We start from the raw sequence: 18773 nt of genomic DNA, 5'->3' as shown, positions 1-18773 counted from the left end.
AATAAGTAAAGAACAAGGAGAGTTCTATTATAATTTGTTCATTTCTTGTTGCGCTTTACATTGATAAATGTATAATATTTGTTTATTTTTATGTTAATCGATTGAGATTTTATTTCAATCCTCATGTGAATTTCATGCATTTTCTCTCCATTTCTTTTCCGATTCTTCGTTCTAATCGTCGTCTCTAGGGTATTGTCTAGATTAACGGATGACCAAACCTCTGTTCACACTCTATCCAACCGTTTGGGCATCGTCTTGCGAATAATCGAGCTTCGACGTGAATCCCTACACGGATCCCTGCGTTTCAATATCACCTTTATTGCCAACACTCTCACCAATACACTGATCATTATCATGATCTCAATTTGCATACTAGTTAAGCTGCTTTAAAGTGCAGTTATACTACTTATTGATCGATTAAAGGATTAGAATTTCTGTTCTCTACTTCCATCTTGGGCTGCTAGAATTATTTAGTTCTTGTGGCAATAGTTTTACCACACAGAAAGTCCTCTTTAGGGCTTCTTTCAAACAGTATGGACACAAGAACATACATTTTGATCCTGCCGGGTATTGATTTATACCCTTCAGATAGGAAACCAAACCCATTAAGTTAAACAGATCAAAGGAGGGATTTCAGGGGTCCCAAAACTTTGGCAGTGTGTGGACATGATCCCTGACCTCTATGCACTATCCTGGGCACAGATACTATAATATCTTTCATATTTCTATTTTGAAGCTACATACAGCATAGTTTGTTACATCGTTATAGCTAGAATATCATACCAATCAGTATGAGACCAAAAATCATTCTTTTAGGTCTCAGGATAGCCTAGAAACTCACAATAATCTTTTTTGGTGAACCACAAGACCTAGGCATACTTAGGTTGGATTCACTAGATTCCATGTGTTGTCTAATAATCAAGTGATTGGAAGTTCCAAAAAACGTATCCTGTTGAAATATAAACGTAGAACTGGAACAATCTGAGTATGTCCATCATTACCTACATGAACACATCCTCTCGGCCTTCCTCTTGCTATGATTGGATGGTCGAATTGAACTGAGGGAGCACTGGGCACCGCCATCTTTTTCCTTCTTTTAGTGTCTACTGGTTACATCACTCGATCTCCCACTGCGCATAAGGATATTGGGTGATGTAGCCTGGTGTAGTTGTAAAACAACAGTTTCAATCTTACTGTGCATGTGTGAGATCAGTACATTTTTTTAATGACTAAAAAGCTCCTTTTCTGCATGCCTGAAGACTTTGGGCATGCGCAAAAGGAACAGCCCAAAGCCTCCTGGGATTTGTGAGGTACATATCCCAAAAAGCTTCGCACTCTCATTTATTGTTAACTGCCGACGCGGGAAAGACAGAAGGGGAGGGATTCGTTTTACTTAAAAAAAAAAACACATTTTTACTTTTTATAGAAGGGTTATCTACCCTTCTATGTAAAGTAGGAATTGTAGTACAGTTGTTATTTAAAGCAGACCTCTAGGAATGTAATTTAAAAAAATGTGCTTTCTCTACTGAACTAGTAGTAATATACTCATTGCTTTTGTAGCCCACCCCCAACAAAATGATCTGTTCAAAACTGCCACTGCTTTTTTCTATAATTGCTGACCTATGTATAGACACCATAGCTGTTCCTGTTGTTGGAAAAGCAAGTGGCACCCTGTTTTGCTCTTCTCCATAAAAAAGCACAGCAGTCATTCCAAATCAGTTGTTTGTCAAAGCACAACTCTTTATCTTGGGCGACAATCATCTGTCGTGTGTGTGTCACTTTACAAGTTCAGGCTTATAAAGCAACAACGCTTTTGCATACACGGCTAAGGAGTTGTTGCAGATACTTGTAGAATTCTCACTTCATCCAATCAGAGTCAGGAGTTATGATTTCTTTCGCAACTTCCCAAGTTTCAAATCTCTTACACACAAACATTGGAGTCCATAAAGAAAAAAAATGTACCTGGTTTTCGGACCCGTCCAGTTAAATAGGCACAGTTGTCTGTAGCGTTCCTGCAGACTGTAGTAGTAACAGGAGTGCACTTCTCTAAGGTATCAAATGCAGAACAAGCAGGACATTCAGGCCCATTGAATTCGTAGGTTTTATTTGGAACTATATAATAAAGGTGTAAAAATAAAAGGACTATGTGTTATGACAAAGAAGAAAAATGAATTATGAGCATATAATTCTAAAACAAACATGTGATCTATTGTAGATTATAGTTCTGTAGATACGGTGGCTGCATTTGTTTCCCATTTCCATTTTTTTCTTTTACGTTATTTACCTAGTAATCCTGTGTATACCACATTCCCTGGATGGTGAACCACATTTCTCAAGTTTACTCATGGATGGAGGCATGGTCATCACCCTGGATGAACTACAGACATGTCTACCTTTGTTCATCTCCATTGCACAAGAGTTACACAATAAAAATAATATTGTTTCAGCTTGCAGTTCAGCACACAAAAACTAAAAGGATGCTGTGTATCATAAAGGATCAATACATATCCTCTACAGCAGGGGTGCCCAACAGGTGGATCGCGATCTACCAGTAGATCGCAAAGCCAATGCAAGTAGATTGCATAGCCCTGGCTTTCAAAATAAACTCTACCGTGAACGGGAGTTATCAAGTTCCATTTTTTATGACTTGGTCATTTTTTAAGTAGCTTGCAAGGCAAAAAAGTGTGAGCATCCCTGCTCTATAGTTGCTGAAAAATTTCAGCCTATAAATCAGAAACATGTGTAGCCACCACTTTGTTACACAAGTTTTACATTTTGTTTTGTAGAAAAATGTGAATTCCTATTGACCATAAGGGATTGTGTAAACTGTAAATCAGGGGTGCCAAGTCAAAACGATCTACCAAGAAAAAAACTTAGACCTAATAACTCCTGTATGCAGTAGAGTTTGTTTTGAAAGGCAGGGCTCTGCGATCTACTCGCGTTGCCTTTGTGATCTACCAGTAGATCGTGATCCATCTGTTGGGCACCCCTGCTGTAAATTGTTCCTAATCTGCACAAAAGTAGCTCAAATCAAGCACAGTGCATTTAAAGATTAGGCTTTCTAGCTCTTTATTTATTCTTTGTTTCAGAGAAACCTGGGGGAATAATTCATTCCTAAATATCATCAACTCTGTAACCAGAAAGGATTCTGGAATCCTCCATGTAAAAATACAATCTACACAATTTTTATTATAGTTGGCATAGTATTAAAAGAAAGATTATCATGAATACATCTCAGCCAATATTACAGCCATGTTGCCCTTGCACAAAAAGAAGAAGAACCATTATGGAAGGTTTTAGAGGTTTGGCTGTTTGCAGAGCTCTCCAGTGGAATGGGGAGGAAGGCGGCTATATAACCAGGTGAGCTTCCTTAAAGAGAATTTAGGCCAGTGTTTCTCAACCAGGATTCTATCGAACCCTACGGTTCCTGCAGAGGTTGCTAGGGATTCCTTGAGCTATGTGCAATTTGGACCTCACAGGTCAGTTTTCACTGATACCTTTTTGGTTCTTTTTGGTTATCTGTATGGGAAACATTCTTCTCAATGGCTAGAACATTATTGTGAGCTGTGGATATAGTAATACTAGGGGTTCCCTGAAGACTTGAAAATTATTTCAAGGATTCCACCATGTGTAAAAGGTTGACAAACACTGCACTAAACTGTAAAAAAAATGATGTATGTAAGGTAATTTATTTAGATGAATGAGCTTACTTAATGTAGCGCTTGTCACTGCCATACATATGAATGGGCCCTCAAAAAAGGAAACAAAACCTAATACACACACAACAAATACTCACGTGATATACCCCCAGAATTGCAAAGATCTCCATTACAGCAGTAGTATGAAAGCTCATAATAAACATCATTGTTAACATAGGCATACATGGAAGTATTGCAAGCCAGATTCATAGAGCAGCGCTTCATAACGGAGTAGTATGTATGATCTGCAAACAAAAAAGATTCTAAATATCAAAATGTTTCCAGCATTTTACAATTTAAAGCTGAACTTCAAGCAGGGATTTAATTGCTGGATCCTACAGAGAAAAAGGACTGAGCTATTATTTTTTGTTTTAATCATACAATTTTCAAAGCCATAATTGAAGTTCTGGGTTTAATATTTTTATGTATTTATTGAAAGTTTTAAAATAAAGGAATCTATATTTAAAATGTTTTTTTTAGTCCCTGTTTTTATTTCTTTCTCAATTAAATTTCAATATATTGAAGCATTTAGGTAAAGCTTCTTTATTGGTGTAGTAGCTTTAGAAGGAGTAGTAGTAGTAGAGAAAATTCAAATTATAGTCCATTCTGACTTGGATTGGAGCTATTCTGACCTTGGATAGAGACTTAGGATTTCAGGAATCTTTCAGGAGTTCTGATGAAACATTACTTTACTTTTTTTAGTGCCTGGATTGCCTGAGCCCTACTGTGCCTGCCAAGGACATGTATAGAGAAGTTAATTGACAAAAATATAAATTCTGACATTTTAAATCAGAGGATCTGGATTTCTTGACTAATCTGACTAGATTTGTTGATTTTAATTTTAGGTTCTGAGCACCTCAGTTCAAGAATAATGTCTTTATCTTTGTGTTAAAATCTACATTATTTTTTGTATACTAAGATTCTTCATTTTTTTATTGCATACTGAATTTATTTGCAGGTGCTTAATTATGTTTTTTACAACCCTGAAAAGAAATTACATTTTTTACACATATAGAGAGATAGAAAGTGTAGACTTACTGCACCCAAATTTTTCGGAAACAGTCATGCAACGGCTGCCTTCTGGGCATTCAATTTCTTTACCATGGCAATTCTCAGCATTATGAGCATGACATTCATAACATTTAACACTTTCACCTAGAAAAAAAATTACATATGTAATACAATAATTATAGTAATCATCGGGTCTTGTCAACCAGATAAACCTGACATCATCTTATCTATATTGCAGAATGCTATATAATTATCTTGGTGGTCATTCAAGTGGTAGTTTCCCACTTCCTACTATATATATATATATATATATATATATATATATATATATGTGTGTGTGTGTGTGTGTGTTAGAAAATAATATCATTCATTTTAAATATCTATTAAATAAATATGCAATGAAAAAAAATGAAAGTATTATGCTCCATTGTACGATCAATTCGTTTTGATTTAGCAATTGCCTGATTATTTAAAGTAAATGCATTTAAATAAAATACAAATAATAACAAAAAGGTGAAAAATAGATTGCTTTCTTTACTTTTGTTATACTCTTTTGTTTGCTCTACGTCTATACTGCTATTTACAGATTAGGTTTGAGTTTGCTACCACCACGGATTTACTTGGAATCTCATGAAATTACATTTTTCTCGTTGACAAGTTTGCAGGATGGCCACCAGAAGTAAGTTAAATACATCTTCAAACATCAATCATTTTGAGCTAGGTATAACTATATAGCTTGACAATACCTTGCTTATTCACCTTAGTTTAACAGAAGTGAATTGAAACCCCCTTCTTACCTTACACATGCGAACATCAAGAAAATAACAACACTATGCAGTTGAAAGGAGTTTCGATAACCTTTATGAGTTATAAAAAAAGTTTGCAGAAAATATAAGCATCTCATCCAGGACCAGATGACAATAGACAACCGACAATTCTAAAATACCAAGTGGACATTTCCAAAAGGTCCATAAAGTAAAAGCAGGAACTGGCTGAAGCTGTTGTGTGGGCAGATATGGGACTGATTCTAACCCTACCAATCAGGAATACTCAGCTGTTCCACTGAGGACTTGAGCCCTTGGGTAGAAAATAATATTAAAGGTGTTTGGGACCTCCTTCGGATTTTTTTCTCAAAATTCACATACCTGTATAAAAGATGAAGGGGAGAATCAATAGAATAAAGCCAATTATCTTCATTTTCAATGTTTCTAAAATATTTTCGATGTTGGGGGATCAATGCTTCTCATCTGTTTTAAGCTTCTGAAAGGCTCATTTATATTTTGTGTTTATGACCTATGTGCTTGAATTATATTTAGATTGTTAGCTAATTTTGTGGTAAAGTCTAATTAATGAATCATTGTCAAACAGAAAATAAGATAAATAAATCTTAAAAAAATATATAAGGTTTACATAAAATTTGCCCCAACGGATAAACTCCCGTCCCTTGGGCATCTATTTCCTGGCAATAAATACAGGTGTTCCACCAAGCATGATTCACTTGCTCATTTTCCACTAGGTTATTTGCTTTTCAGTTTGCTTTATTTTTTTCAGTTGCCATTTTAATATTTGTTTCTCTGTTGTTTAATTTGTAAGAAATGTATAAATCACAATTAGCCTGGAGTCCAGAGTTCCTCTGAGCTGTTTAGTCTAGCTGTGCTAATTGTATCTCAGCCTGAATTTCTTGATGATCTTGATGATCATACTAAACTGTAGCCGTCATTAAAAACACTACACAATAAGTCTGGATACATGTTGTATCTCAAAATGTTAAATTAGTACCTTGAATAACGGTGCATTTTGACCCTGAATGCGTTAAGTTGGTATTGGCTCAAAAATTTTCAGACTTTTAAAATAAGGTTTAAAATACTTTGTTTTGGGTGGAAAATTAATAGGAAATGTTTCATCAGTCAATTATAGGAATATAGTGGAATGGGGCCACTTATATAATCTGTTTTAAAATTTTATTTATACTTTTTTTTTATCTCAGACAGTCTGCATCTCTTATTGAACGGTTCACCAATTAGTAGATGCTTATCTGGGGGATGATCCCGTGCTGTATGGTGAAGTAGCTTGTAGCAGCAAAGAGGGCAAGAAGGTAGTAGCAGCCCCTGTTTCTCTTTACCCGTGTATCCTGAGATGTACCTTCTCCGTATCCCCGTCACATACACTAAGATTATGCACAGCTGACATTTTAGGGGCAGATTACTCCCTGTTTTCATTCTTTGCTGCCATTGGCTGCTGGGTCTTTATAACCTTTCTGTTCATTGTCCCCAGTGTAGTGTTTTTTTTTTTGTTTTTTTTTTTGTAGCGTTATGCTAGACTAACTTGTTGTTGTTGTGTTATTGTGTGAATGCATGCTTCCTGAACTGACTTTTTTGCCGGTTACCGCGAGTCTACTTTCATCTCTTCCCTTGAATACCTCGTATAGTGGCCTCATTACCTGTGAATCACCTCCCACTCAGTATTCTGGACTTGTCTCTACTGGAATCTTTGTACTTCATTATCTGTGGAATATTATCTGTCAGTCCTTTACCAGATGCCATCCCCTGCTCACAGAAGTCCTCGGGGAAACCGTGTGCTGTGATTGTGCAACTAGCCTTGTAAGATGCAGTGGGGGCTTGCTTTAGGTGATGAGTGCGGTGCTAGATTGGGGGACTGGCATCTGAAGATGATCGGTGCCGGACTATGGCCTTTTCTCACTTCTAATTGTGCTGTCGATTTTGTAATTGTGGTGCTATGGTGGGTGGTGATGTTGGCGGTACAATAATTGCTTTGAATTAAGAACAGGTGTCTGAAACAAGTTCTAAATCCAGAAATTGTTCATTTTATTGATTGTTAATCAGTCCACACTAGTGGCAGACAGCATAGTCTGTGTGAGAGCAACATTTCTACCTGTTCTGTAAGAACTCTCTCCAGCATGACTCTTGAGGGTGAACTAGAAAGGACCTGGATGGCATATTCAGACAGTTCTTGTCAGTTGTGTGGCCTAGTGATTTGCATAAAAGACAGAGAAAGATAGAGTTTTCGGCTCAAATATTGAAAATATAATTAGTAGTACAAGTTTCATACAAAATTAGCAAAGAAAATTATATAGAAAATTATATAAACAAGCAAACCTACTTTGCTGACTGTATCTGCTAGGGAGGATTTACTGTTTCTTCCGTTGAAATTGAGACCTGTTTGACCTGTGCTACTATCCAGGATTACATTAGACAGTGAGTTTACTTCATCTACAGGTAGGACTGCAATTCCTACTTACTCTTCAACCTTACCTTTACATATATTGTATGATTACATATAAATATATATTCCGTGACAGAAGTTTGAGGATCTGTCAGACAAGCTGCATGTGTGATTATCTGACAGTCTCTTTGTTTTTACTTGTTTCTGTGTTGTTGTTTGTAATGAGCACTCCCCTTGTATCAGCTGCAGCTGGTGGTCATTACTGCTCCTCCATTTAGTCTGGCCTCACACTTCATGCTGTGCGGTTGATATTCACTGCTGGGATGTGAATAGCTGGTGTGTTGTCCTATCCAGAGTTCCTGCTTATTTATCTGCTATTAAGATAAGTTGAATTACTTTTGGTGTATTGTGTCACGATTAACAGGGAGGAGAGGGTAACAGAAAGGTTTATTAACTACTAGGCCTCAAATGACTAGGGAAAAGGGAATGGTCACCCCTTGCAGACACCCTAACCTTGCCCTAACTCCTAACCATATGAGCATCCCCTGATGGTGGGAATGCTCATACACCAGAACCTAGTCCCTACTAGCCCTGTATAGCCCTGGCAGTAGTGTCTGGCTTGAGACTGCTGGTTCCTTCCCCTATGAAGGACCCAGTGTCTCCCTGAGGCCTAGTAAACAACTAAATCACCACAAAACACCAAAACACCAAAAGTAAAGCAACTTATCTTATGAGCAGATATCAACAAGAACACAGGATGGCTCAACACTCCAGCTATTCACAACCCATCAGTGAATATCAACCGCACAGCATGAAGTGTGAGGCCAGACTAAATGGAGGAGCAGTAATGACCACCAGCTGCAGCTGATACAAGGGGAGTGGTCATTACAAACAACAACACAGAAACAAGTAAAAACCAAGAGGCTGTCAGATAACCTCACATGCAGCTTGTCTGACAGATCCTCAAACTTCTGTCACGAAAGGGACCGTGACATAAGGGAAGGAACCAGTAGTCTCAAGCCAGTCACTACTCCTAAGGCTATGCAGGGCTAGTAGGGCCTAGGTTCCTGTGTATGAGTATTCCCACCATCAGGGGATACTCATACAGTTAGGAGTTAGGGCTAGGTTAGGGTGTGTACAAGGGGTGAGGCCTAGTCCTGAGTATAACCTTTCTGTTTCCCTCTCCTCCCTGTTATCCGTGACACTATAGTTACACAGGGGGTTGGACCACACTACCCTATTTTCCCAGAACTCTTCAACAGCTTGTCTCTATCCTGAAAAATTAAGACACATTTTGAATTATGTAAGTGTGATAATTATTCCTATTTTATGTATATTTTGTAACTTCATGATTTGAATCTACTATGTATATATGATCTATGTGTATAGTACAGTCTTCTAAAAGACAGATTAATTTATATCTACTTCACTAAAATAATATACTATTGGTGTCACTTTCTAAAAACTCTACTATCTGAATAAAATTGGATGAAACATATGATTTATGTACTGTTTAACAATGCAGTGTATTAAACCTTTCCATTTATGTGTGTAAATTTTGGTCACTTGAACCCCTTATGTATACATAGAGAACTTTTTGTTGACCTATCACTACCCCTGAGGAAGCCCACTATGGAGAAACGTGTAGGGTACCACGGTTGATACGAATTGGTTCATACCTACTTAACCATTTCATGGTGATGTATAGTTGTTCAATGTCAGTTGAAATCTATATAGCGCCTTAGTAGGCCTGAACAAAACCCTGTATGTATCACAAGAAACTATTGGGACATACAGAGAAAAGGTTATAATTTTCTTTTGTAACTGTGTGAAAATTGACAAAATCCTGTAAAGATCATAAGAAATTGTTATGACATACAGGAAAAAGAATATAATTTTCTTTCCTATTTTTGTATGAAACTTGTACTACTAATTACATTTTCAATATTTGTGCCTAAAACTCTACCTTTCTTTGTCTTTAATTCAAATACATATATAAACCCGGGTTAGGCACAATCTAAATATTAAGCAAAACATCAAAGATATCCACCACACACTACTCCAATGAAAATAAATTGTGGCCTAGTAATACATTATGTTAGGAGATAAGTAATTGGGCACATGCCAGATAAGATGATACTATCTGCCATCTGATCTTCTAACTCATGCTACTACCATGGCTGGAAATAGTTGGTCATCTTGTTTTGTAATCATTGCTCCTCAACCTGGTTCTGCTGCTGATGAATCTGGGAGTGCTAAGGTAAAGGGAGAGGAGGACAAATAAAGTTGGGAATGGCAGTGTGTGCTGACAAGATTAAGCACTAACATGCATTTACAGTAAAACGCTGTCCTGCACTGCCTGCACAATGTTTGTTCATAATAGTGCAGTTTTGCACTTTTAGACGGCTTGAAAAATTCCCTAATTTTCTGCAAAAGCAAGGGTTCAAGAGCATGGCTATCCATTAGTCATCCTTCTTTTTGATATCCACAATATGCTCATCACTGTGAAAACAAGGCAGCTTTAGGCCTTCATTTTCTTCTTTTTCTTCAGCATCACCTTATAGATGTCTATTGGACAATAAACTGGCAATATCCTGTATCAACTTCGAGTGTCATACCTGACAATCTCCTCCGGCTTTTCCTCCTCATCCTCTTCATATAGGCTTCCTCTCTCCTGCTTCTGCTGCCCGGCATACTTTCCATATATTTGCCACCTATCACTAACACCTACACAGTTAGGAGGCAAAGAATGAGAGTCTTTCTCCACAAGCCCCACTGCATTAAATCCGGTTTGGCTTTAAACTAAAAAGTCACTGATATTGTTATTTGGCAGTGTGAAAATTTTAATTGTCCACTCCATAGGCCTAAACACATGACACATGCATACCCAATAAACTTCCACAGATTAGGTCAAATAAACTCAGGCTATTTGTCTTTGGCCGGTGGTAGATGAGATATTTACCACTTTTCTTTGCTGATACGGATGGTCCAGCATGTGTATTGTTGAATTCTAAAAGGTGGGCATGTCACAGTTTTGGCACAGCAGACCAATATGTCCACACATGGTCATAAGTGAATTTTTTGAGGTTTAGGATCTGTTGAATTTAATGCAGACCCACAGATCAGCAGGTTCAAATTTATTATATAAGCAAAGCAGGGAACACAAGGGAATTTGCCACCATATTCTTCCTGTTGTCAAAGACCACATTGACAATTTGGAGGTAGAGAGCAAATGGGCAATATGTTTTTGCATAGTGAGAAACAAATCACAGGTGGTGTGACTTCTCCTATCTAGACTGACTTAATGGAGAGATCGGCACCCAACATTAGAGTCTTTCCTGAAATTATTAATATTATTATTATTATTATTAACCACCTGAGCGATAAGCCCGACCTTGGTACGGGCTTCAAAAAGTTACAATTATCGATAAACCCGAACTTTTCTCACTGTATGAAAATACAGTGAGAAAAGTTTGGGTTTATCGATCACTTACCTGGTCCCGCTGCGATCATCCATCGTCGTGTTCCAGCGTTGTCCGCCAGCGTCGGGTGTCCTCTCCTGCCGGCTTCTTCTCCCTCCGTGCATGTACTTCGGCGCGTACGATGACGTCGGCGCGTGTGCGGGAAATTCAAACTGAAACTCATTCAAACACATTTTGTATTGGATTGAATACAAAGTCCTGTATCCAATCCAATACAAAATAATAGAAAATATATTTATGTGGTCTTGTCTATAGGTATGTGACGGACACTAGGGAGGTGTTTTAGAAAAATATATTACTATACATTATACCGAATTATCGCATTTTCAGTGTTTTTCATTTATTTATGTATTCTTGTTTAAGCTGATTTTTTGTGTCTTTTATTTAATTTTATTAAAAGTAATTTTTTTTTTTTTTTACATGATTGTGTGTTTCAAACATTTTTTTGTATTTATGATATCTACTAGAACCCTTGTTCGGAAATATTTCTGTAAGTTACAGGTCTACAATGTAAAAAAAAAAATTTCATGAAAAACTGTAACGCTTTTGGAACAGAAATCTAGACCTCAGTGTAACGCCCAGGTGGTCAATAATAATAAAAATAATAATAATAAAAAGGATTTATATAGCACCAACATATTATGCAACGTTGTACATTAAATTGGGGTTGAACATAGGAGGAGGAGAGGACCCTGTCCAGAACAGCTTACAATTTAAGAGGTGGAGGAAGTAACACACAATAAGAGGGGAGACGTGTAATGTTGGGTGAGTAGAGAGGGTTTAAGAAACAGAAGAAGATGGGTAGGCAAGTTTGAAAAGATGGGTTTTGAGGGCTCTTTTAAATAAGCAGAAAGTAGGAGCAAGCCTAAAATGATGAGGAAGACCATTCCAGAGAATTGGGGCAGCTCTAGAAAAGTATTGGAGGCGTGTGTTTGATGAGGTTATGAGTAAGGAAGTCATAAGCAGGTCATTGGAGGAGCAGAGAGAGCGGCTGGGGGTATTTTTCAGAATAGGTCAGAAAGGTAAGTAAAACAAGAACTATGGAAGGATTTTGTCAAAGCACAAGAGCTTGAATTTGATTCTAAGGTGAAATAGAATCCAATGAAGAGAAGTAGAAAGAGAGGCAACTGAAGAGAAGAGGTGGGAAGGATGGATAATTCTGGATAAGAAAATAATAATAAAGTGTCAATCTCATGTGGAAAGACACTTCATCGAACCTAGTGCCTGCGCAGTACAAAATCAGGTGACATAAGCAGAAGCTGGAAGGAGAAGGTAGTCATAGCCACTGTCCCATCTGCACCAAAAAGAAGAGGGAAGCTGGAATGTCACAGGGCCTATTGGACTTGGACTGAGCAGTGATCAAGGGCTTTTTAAATTAAAAGTAATTTTTTTTTGGTTTTGTTCAGCTTTAACTTATTTTGCTTTTTTTATAGAAAACAAACAATACCATCTTTTTTCAAAGCCTCATAAATATATGTACTGGATTTAAATTTAATGTTCTATTGCAGTCCAAAAATATCAACCAAAGCACGTCTATTCATATTAGCTGCCAGATAATACCAAAATGCCAGGGTGGGTCCTCGGTGTGAAGAATTACTGTTTGTCTTGTTATTGCTGGTTCTCTTTATTGCTTTACATCTTTTCTTTTTTTTTTGCAGATTTCCTTTACAAAAGTCAAAAGTCACATTTCATTTGTATGAACTTGGAATGCATCACTGCATTTACAGATACATTTGCATTTATTTTTGTAGCTATGTCAAATACTGGAGGTAGAATTACCAATGATTACACAGCTCAAAAAAATATATCTTGCCAATATATTTATATGTATTTCAGGTCTGCTAAATTCAAAAATGACATCAGTTTCATTGAATTGGTTCTAGTTCTTGTGATACAGGAATCGGAATAGACGATTATACCAACAACAAATGTTAACACAGCATAATATTATCAATCTTTATTTACACCAATGTTTTGCATTTTATATATTAAATATAGCATTATTTTCACGAAACTTTCATTTGCCTTCTATTTATTCATACATTTTCTTTTTTTACAGAAATATGAGATCTTCAAGAAGAAGTTGTTTGAATGACCCTAATGTTTTTTGCTACATTTGTGGTGAATATTCTCAGAAAAACAAAGAAACATTACAGAATTTGTGAAAAAAGCATATCTTGCATATTTTGGTATTAAACTGGGGGACCAAGATAAGTATTAGGCTCCCCATATGGTATGCAAAACTTGTGTACGTGTCTACGTCGATGGAAAAATGGTAAACTAAAAAGTTTGAAATTTGGTGTACCTTTGGTATGGCGAGAGCCCAAATATCATCATAATGATTGGTATTTCTGTGCTGTGAATGTAAAAGGTTTAAATAATTACAAGAAAAACATGTGGGAGTACCCTGATTTGGAATCAGCAAGATGACCTGTGCCGCATAATGCTGATGTTCCCATAGCAGTGTTCGGTACACTCCCTGATATTCCTGTATCCGACATAGGGGATATACAGGGTTTGGAGTATAATCCAGGAGTTAGCAGCGGAAGTGAATATGAAGGAAGTGTTTCATCCAACCAGCAGTTCTCTCAAGAAGAACTCAATGATTTAATATGTGACCCAAGTCTATCAAAACAAACATCTGAACTTAAGCATCCAGGCAAAAAAGAAAAGAACTGTCTGAGACCAGAAGTTAAAATAACAGTTTATAGGACTTTGCAATTTGCTAGCAAATGTTTTTAAACCTGGACCGGATCCATTCCAGGTTTGCTGGATCACCCAGCTTTACTGCTGAAAGTGTATCCTCTCCAGCCTTGGAGAGCTTTTATATATCAGGCCCTTTGTGTACTGTTGTAACATCCCTGGACTACTAACCCATATGGGAGTACCAGAATACCGAGCAGAAGACTGGCGGCTTTTCATAGACAGTTCCACTCGAAGTTTGAAATCTGTTTTACTGCATAAGGACAACTGTTATGCATCAATTCCAATTGGTCACTTAACAAAACTTAAAGAAGAATATTAAAATATCAAAATGGTCTTACAAAAGCTTTTCAATAATGAACACCAATGGTCCATATGTGTTGATTTAAAAATGGTGAACTTCCTACTTGGACGCAAAGTGGATACATACATATAAAGTACCTATGTTTCATGCGCTTGTGGGATAGTAGAGCAAAGCAGGATCACTGGAAAAAAATGACATGGCCTCCGGGGGAAAACATGAAAAGGTGCAGCGAACATCATTATAAACCAATGGTTGACAAAGAAAAAATCATTCTCCCTCCACTACACATAAAGTTAAGATTAATGAAGCGATTTGTTAGAGCTCTGAACATAGACGGTGATTGCTTCAAATACATTTGTAGATTCTTCCCTGGATTGAGTACTGAAAAATTAAAAGCAGGAATCTTTGATGGACCCCAGATTTGGAAACCGATAAATGATTCAAATTTCACAAGTTACATGACTGATACTGAAGCTTCTGCCTGGCACAGCTATGTCATGGTTGTCAGGAACTTCTTGGGTAACCAAAAAGCACAAAATATGAAGGACTGGTACAAAACTTGCACTTAAACTTTAAAAATTGCTTCTATGAGCATAAAGGTACACTATGTCCACAACTATTTGCAAAAATTTCCAGAAAACCTTGGTGATTTCAGTGAGGAACAAGGGGAGAAGTTCCAACAAGATATAAAGGTGATGGAGGAAAGGTATCGGGGCTGATGGGATAGACACATGATGGCAGAATACTGCTGGAGCCTTCAACGTGTCCTGATCACCAGCATAAAAGGAAATCATACAAACTGAGTCTTCCAATGACTTATTTGTGAATAGTTCTGTAAATATACTGAATATAGAATATATAACATTAGGTATTTAAAAAATTTAATTTTGATACAAAAATGTAATTTTGATACATGGGCATATCTACTTTAATTTTGCTTAATTTTCATGTTTAATTCATTTTCTATGAGGTTATTATTGAGATTATTTCCAAAAATTGAGCCAGTCTAGCAAAACCAATACTATATTTGGAGTTTGTGCATCAAACATAACCTAAAATGACTTTAATCCGTTTGGCAAGAAAAGTGTTTGTTGAGCAGTGTAATCTAACCTTTTTTCATATTATTAGAAAGAGCAAAAATAGGAAAATGAAAAATTAGCAATAGAGTTTCCATGCACTTTGATTAAATACTCAGATATATTTACTTTAATTATTCTATGGTTATTCTTATTTTCCAACCAAATATAATCTATTATGTTGCAGGTCAAGGTACCCCAGATCTTCATTAAAAGGTCATATCAACTGTAATATTAAACACAAATGGACGGAACCACTGTAATTAAACCACAAGTACCATTTCAATTAATAAAATGGAACCCTTCAAACATATTAGGAATACTTTTTATCTCTGATTTTTAAGATTCATTAACCACCTTGGTGTTTCACTGATGTCTGTACCAAAAGCGGTACACTGCTTTTCATGAAATTTTTTTTTAAATTGTAGACCTGTAACTTACAGAAATATGTCCGAACAAGGGTCTAGTAGATATCAGACTAAAAAGCTCCTTTTCTGCATGCCTGAAGACTTTGGGCATGCGCAAAAGGAACAGCCCAAAGCCTCCTGGGATTTGTGAGGTACATATCCCAGAAGGCTTGACAAAGACAGAAGGCATTTACAAAAAAAAACCCAAAAACACATTTTTACTTTTTATAGAAGGGTTATCTACCCTTCTATGTAAAGTGTGAATTGTAGTACAGTTGTTATTTAAAGCAGACCTCTGTAAATGTATTTAAAAAAAATTAGCTTTTTCTACTGAGCTGCTAGTAGTAATATACTCATGGCTATTGTAGCCCACCCCCAACAAAATGATCTGTTCAAAACTGCCACTGCTTTTTTCTATAATTGCATGTATAGACACCATAGCTGTTCCTGTTGTTGGAAAAGCAAGTGGCACCCTGCTTTGCTCTTCTCCATAAAAAAGCACTGCAGTCATTCCAAATCAGTTGTTTGTCAAAGCACAACTCTTTATCTTGGGCGACAATCATCTGTCGTGTGTGTGTCGCTTTACAAGTTCAGGCTTATAAAGCAACAAATCATTTGCATACACAGGTAAGGAGTTGTTGCAGATATTTGTAGGATTCTCACTTCATCCAATCAGAGTCAGGAGTTATGATTTCTTTCGCAACTTTCCAAGTTTCAAATCTCTTCATATTGTTTTCTAGTTAATGAAGAAATAAATATCTCTTACACACAAACATTGGAGTCCATAAAGAAAAAAAATGTACCTGGTTTTAGGAGCTGTCCAGTTAAATAGGCACAGTTGTCTGTAGCGTTCCTGCAGACTGTAGTAGTAACAGGCGTGCACTTCTCTAAGGTATCAAATGCAGAACAAGCAGGACATTCAGGCCCGTTGAATTCGTAGGTTTTATTTGGAACTATATATTAAAGGTGAAAAATAAAAGGACTAGGTGTTATGACAAAGAAGAAAAATGAATTATGAGCATATAACTCTAAAAACAAACTATAGAATATAGTTCCGTAGATACGGTGGATGCATTTGTTTCCCATTTTAATTTTTTTTCTTTTACTATATTTACCTAGTAATCCTGTGTATGCCACATTCCCTGGATGGTGAACAACATTTCTCAGGTTTACCTATGGATGGAGGCATGGTCATCACCCTGGATGAACTACAGACATGTCTACCTTTGTTTATCTCCATTGCATGGGAGATAGGAGGTTCATAGTTACACAAGAAAAATGATATTGTTTCAGCTTGCAGTTCACCTCACAAAAACTAAAAAGACACTGTGTATCATAAAGGATCAATACATATCCTCTACACCAGGGGTGCCCAACAGGTGGATCGCGATCTACCAGTAGATCGCAAAGGCAATGCAAGTAGATCGGGGAACCCTGCCTTTCAAAATAAACTCTACCACGCACAATTAGTTGGCATAGCATTAAAAGAAAGATGATCATGAATACAACTCAACCAAAGTGATTATTACAGCCATGTTGTCCTTGCACACAAAGAAGAAGAACCATCATGGAAGGTTTTAGAAGTTTGGCTGTTTGCAGAGCTCTCCAGTGGAATGGGGAGGAAGGCGGCTATATAACCAGGTAAACTTCCTTAAAGAGAATTTAGACCATTTTCTCAACCAGGATTCCATAGAACCCTAGGGTTCCTGCAGAGGTTGCTAGGGATTCCTAGAGCTATGCGCAATTTGGACCTCGCAGGTCAGTTTTCACTGATACCTTTTTGGTTCTTTTTGGTTATCTGCATGGGAAACATTCTTCTCAATGGCTAGAACATTATTGTGAGCTGTGGATATAGTAATATTAGGGGTTCCCTGAAGACCTGAAAATTATTTCAAGGATTCCACCGTGTGTAAAAGGTTGACAAACACTGCACTAAGCTGTAAAAAAATGATGCATGTAAGGTAATTTATTTAGATGAATGAGCTTACTTAATGTAGCGCTTGTCACTGCCATACATATGAATGGGCCCTAAAAAAAGGCAAAACAAAACCTAATACACACACAAAAAATACTTACGTGATATACCCCCAGAATTGCAAAGATCTCCATTACAGCAGTGGTGTGAAAGGTCATAATAAACGTCATTGTTAACATAGGCATACATGGAAGTTTTGCAAGCCAGATTCATAGAGCAGCGCTTCTTAATGGAGTAGTATGTATGATCTGCAAACAAAAAAGATTCTAAATATCAAAATGTTTCCAGCATTTTACAATTTAAAGCTGAACTTCAAGCAGATATTTAACTGCTGGTTCCTACAGAGAAAAAGGACTGAGCTAATTTTTTGTTTTAATAATACAATTTTCAAAGCCATAATTGAAGTTCTGGGTTTATTATTTTTATGTATTTATTGAGAGTTTTAAAATAAAGGAATCTATATTTAGAATGTTTTTTAAATGTTTTTTTAGTCCCTGTTTTTATTTCTTTCTCAATTAAATTTCAATATATTGAAGCATTTAGGTAAAGCTTCTTTATTGATGTAGTAGCTTTAGAAGGAGTAGTAGTAGTAGAGAAAATTCAAATTAAAGTCCATTCTGACTTGGATTGGAGCTATTCTGACCTTGGATAGAGACTTAGGATTTCAGGAATCTTTCAGTTTTTTTACTTTACTTTTAATTTTTAATTTTAGGTTCTGAGCACCTCAGTTCAAGAATAATGTCTTTATCTTTGTGTTAAAATCTAAATTATTTTTTGTATACTAAGATTCTTCATTTTTTATTGCATACTGAATTTATTTGCAGGTGCTTAATTATGTGTTTTACAACCCTGAAAAGAAATTACATTTTTTACACATATAGAGAGATAGAAAGTGTAGACTTACTGCACCCAAATTTTTCGGAAACAGTCATGC

The 18773-nt window shown here is 36.6% G+C and overlaps 1 protein-coding gene and 1 long non-coding RNA gene across 2 annotated transcripts in view; both read right to left on the bottom strand.

Annotated features, from left to right (window-relative positions):
- Positions 1–1115: 1115 nt before the first annotated feature.
- The window catches only part of LOC140341226 (CD59 glycoprotein-like), a 19561-nt gene continuing 1903 nt past the window's right edge, over positions 1116–18773 (bottom strand). Inside the window, exons 2-5 of the mRNA XM_072426788.1 lie at positions 4737–4853; positions 3797–3943; positions 1963–2112; positions 1116–1159 (exon numbers count right to left, since the gene is read on the bottom strand). Coding sequence (XP_072282889.1) covers positions 1116–1159; positions 1963–2112; positions 3797–3943; positions 4737–4853 — 458 coding nt within the window. The remainder of the gene's footprint in view (positions 1160–1962; positions 2113–3796; positions 3944–4736; positions 4854–18773) is intronic.
- Positions 16674–18773, bottom strand: LOC140340620 (uncharacterized). The gene is made up of 3 exons (XR_011922689.1): positions 18744–18773; positions 17941–18087; positions 16674–16817 (listed from the first exon to the last, which is right to left on the bottom strand). It is a non-coding gene; the product is annotated as an uncharacterized lncRNA (long non-coding RNA).

This window comes from Pyxicephalus adspersus, chromosome 11 (assembly GCF_032062135.1).
Source record: "Pyxicephalus adspersus chromosome 11, UCB_Pads_2.0, whole genome shotgun sequence".
NCBI lineage: Eukaryota > Metazoa > Chordata > Amphibia > Anura > Pyxicephalidae > Pyxicephalus > Pyxicephalus adspersus.
Note: the sequence above shows the minus strand (reverse complement) of the source record. Positions and strands in the feature narration are given on the sequence as shown.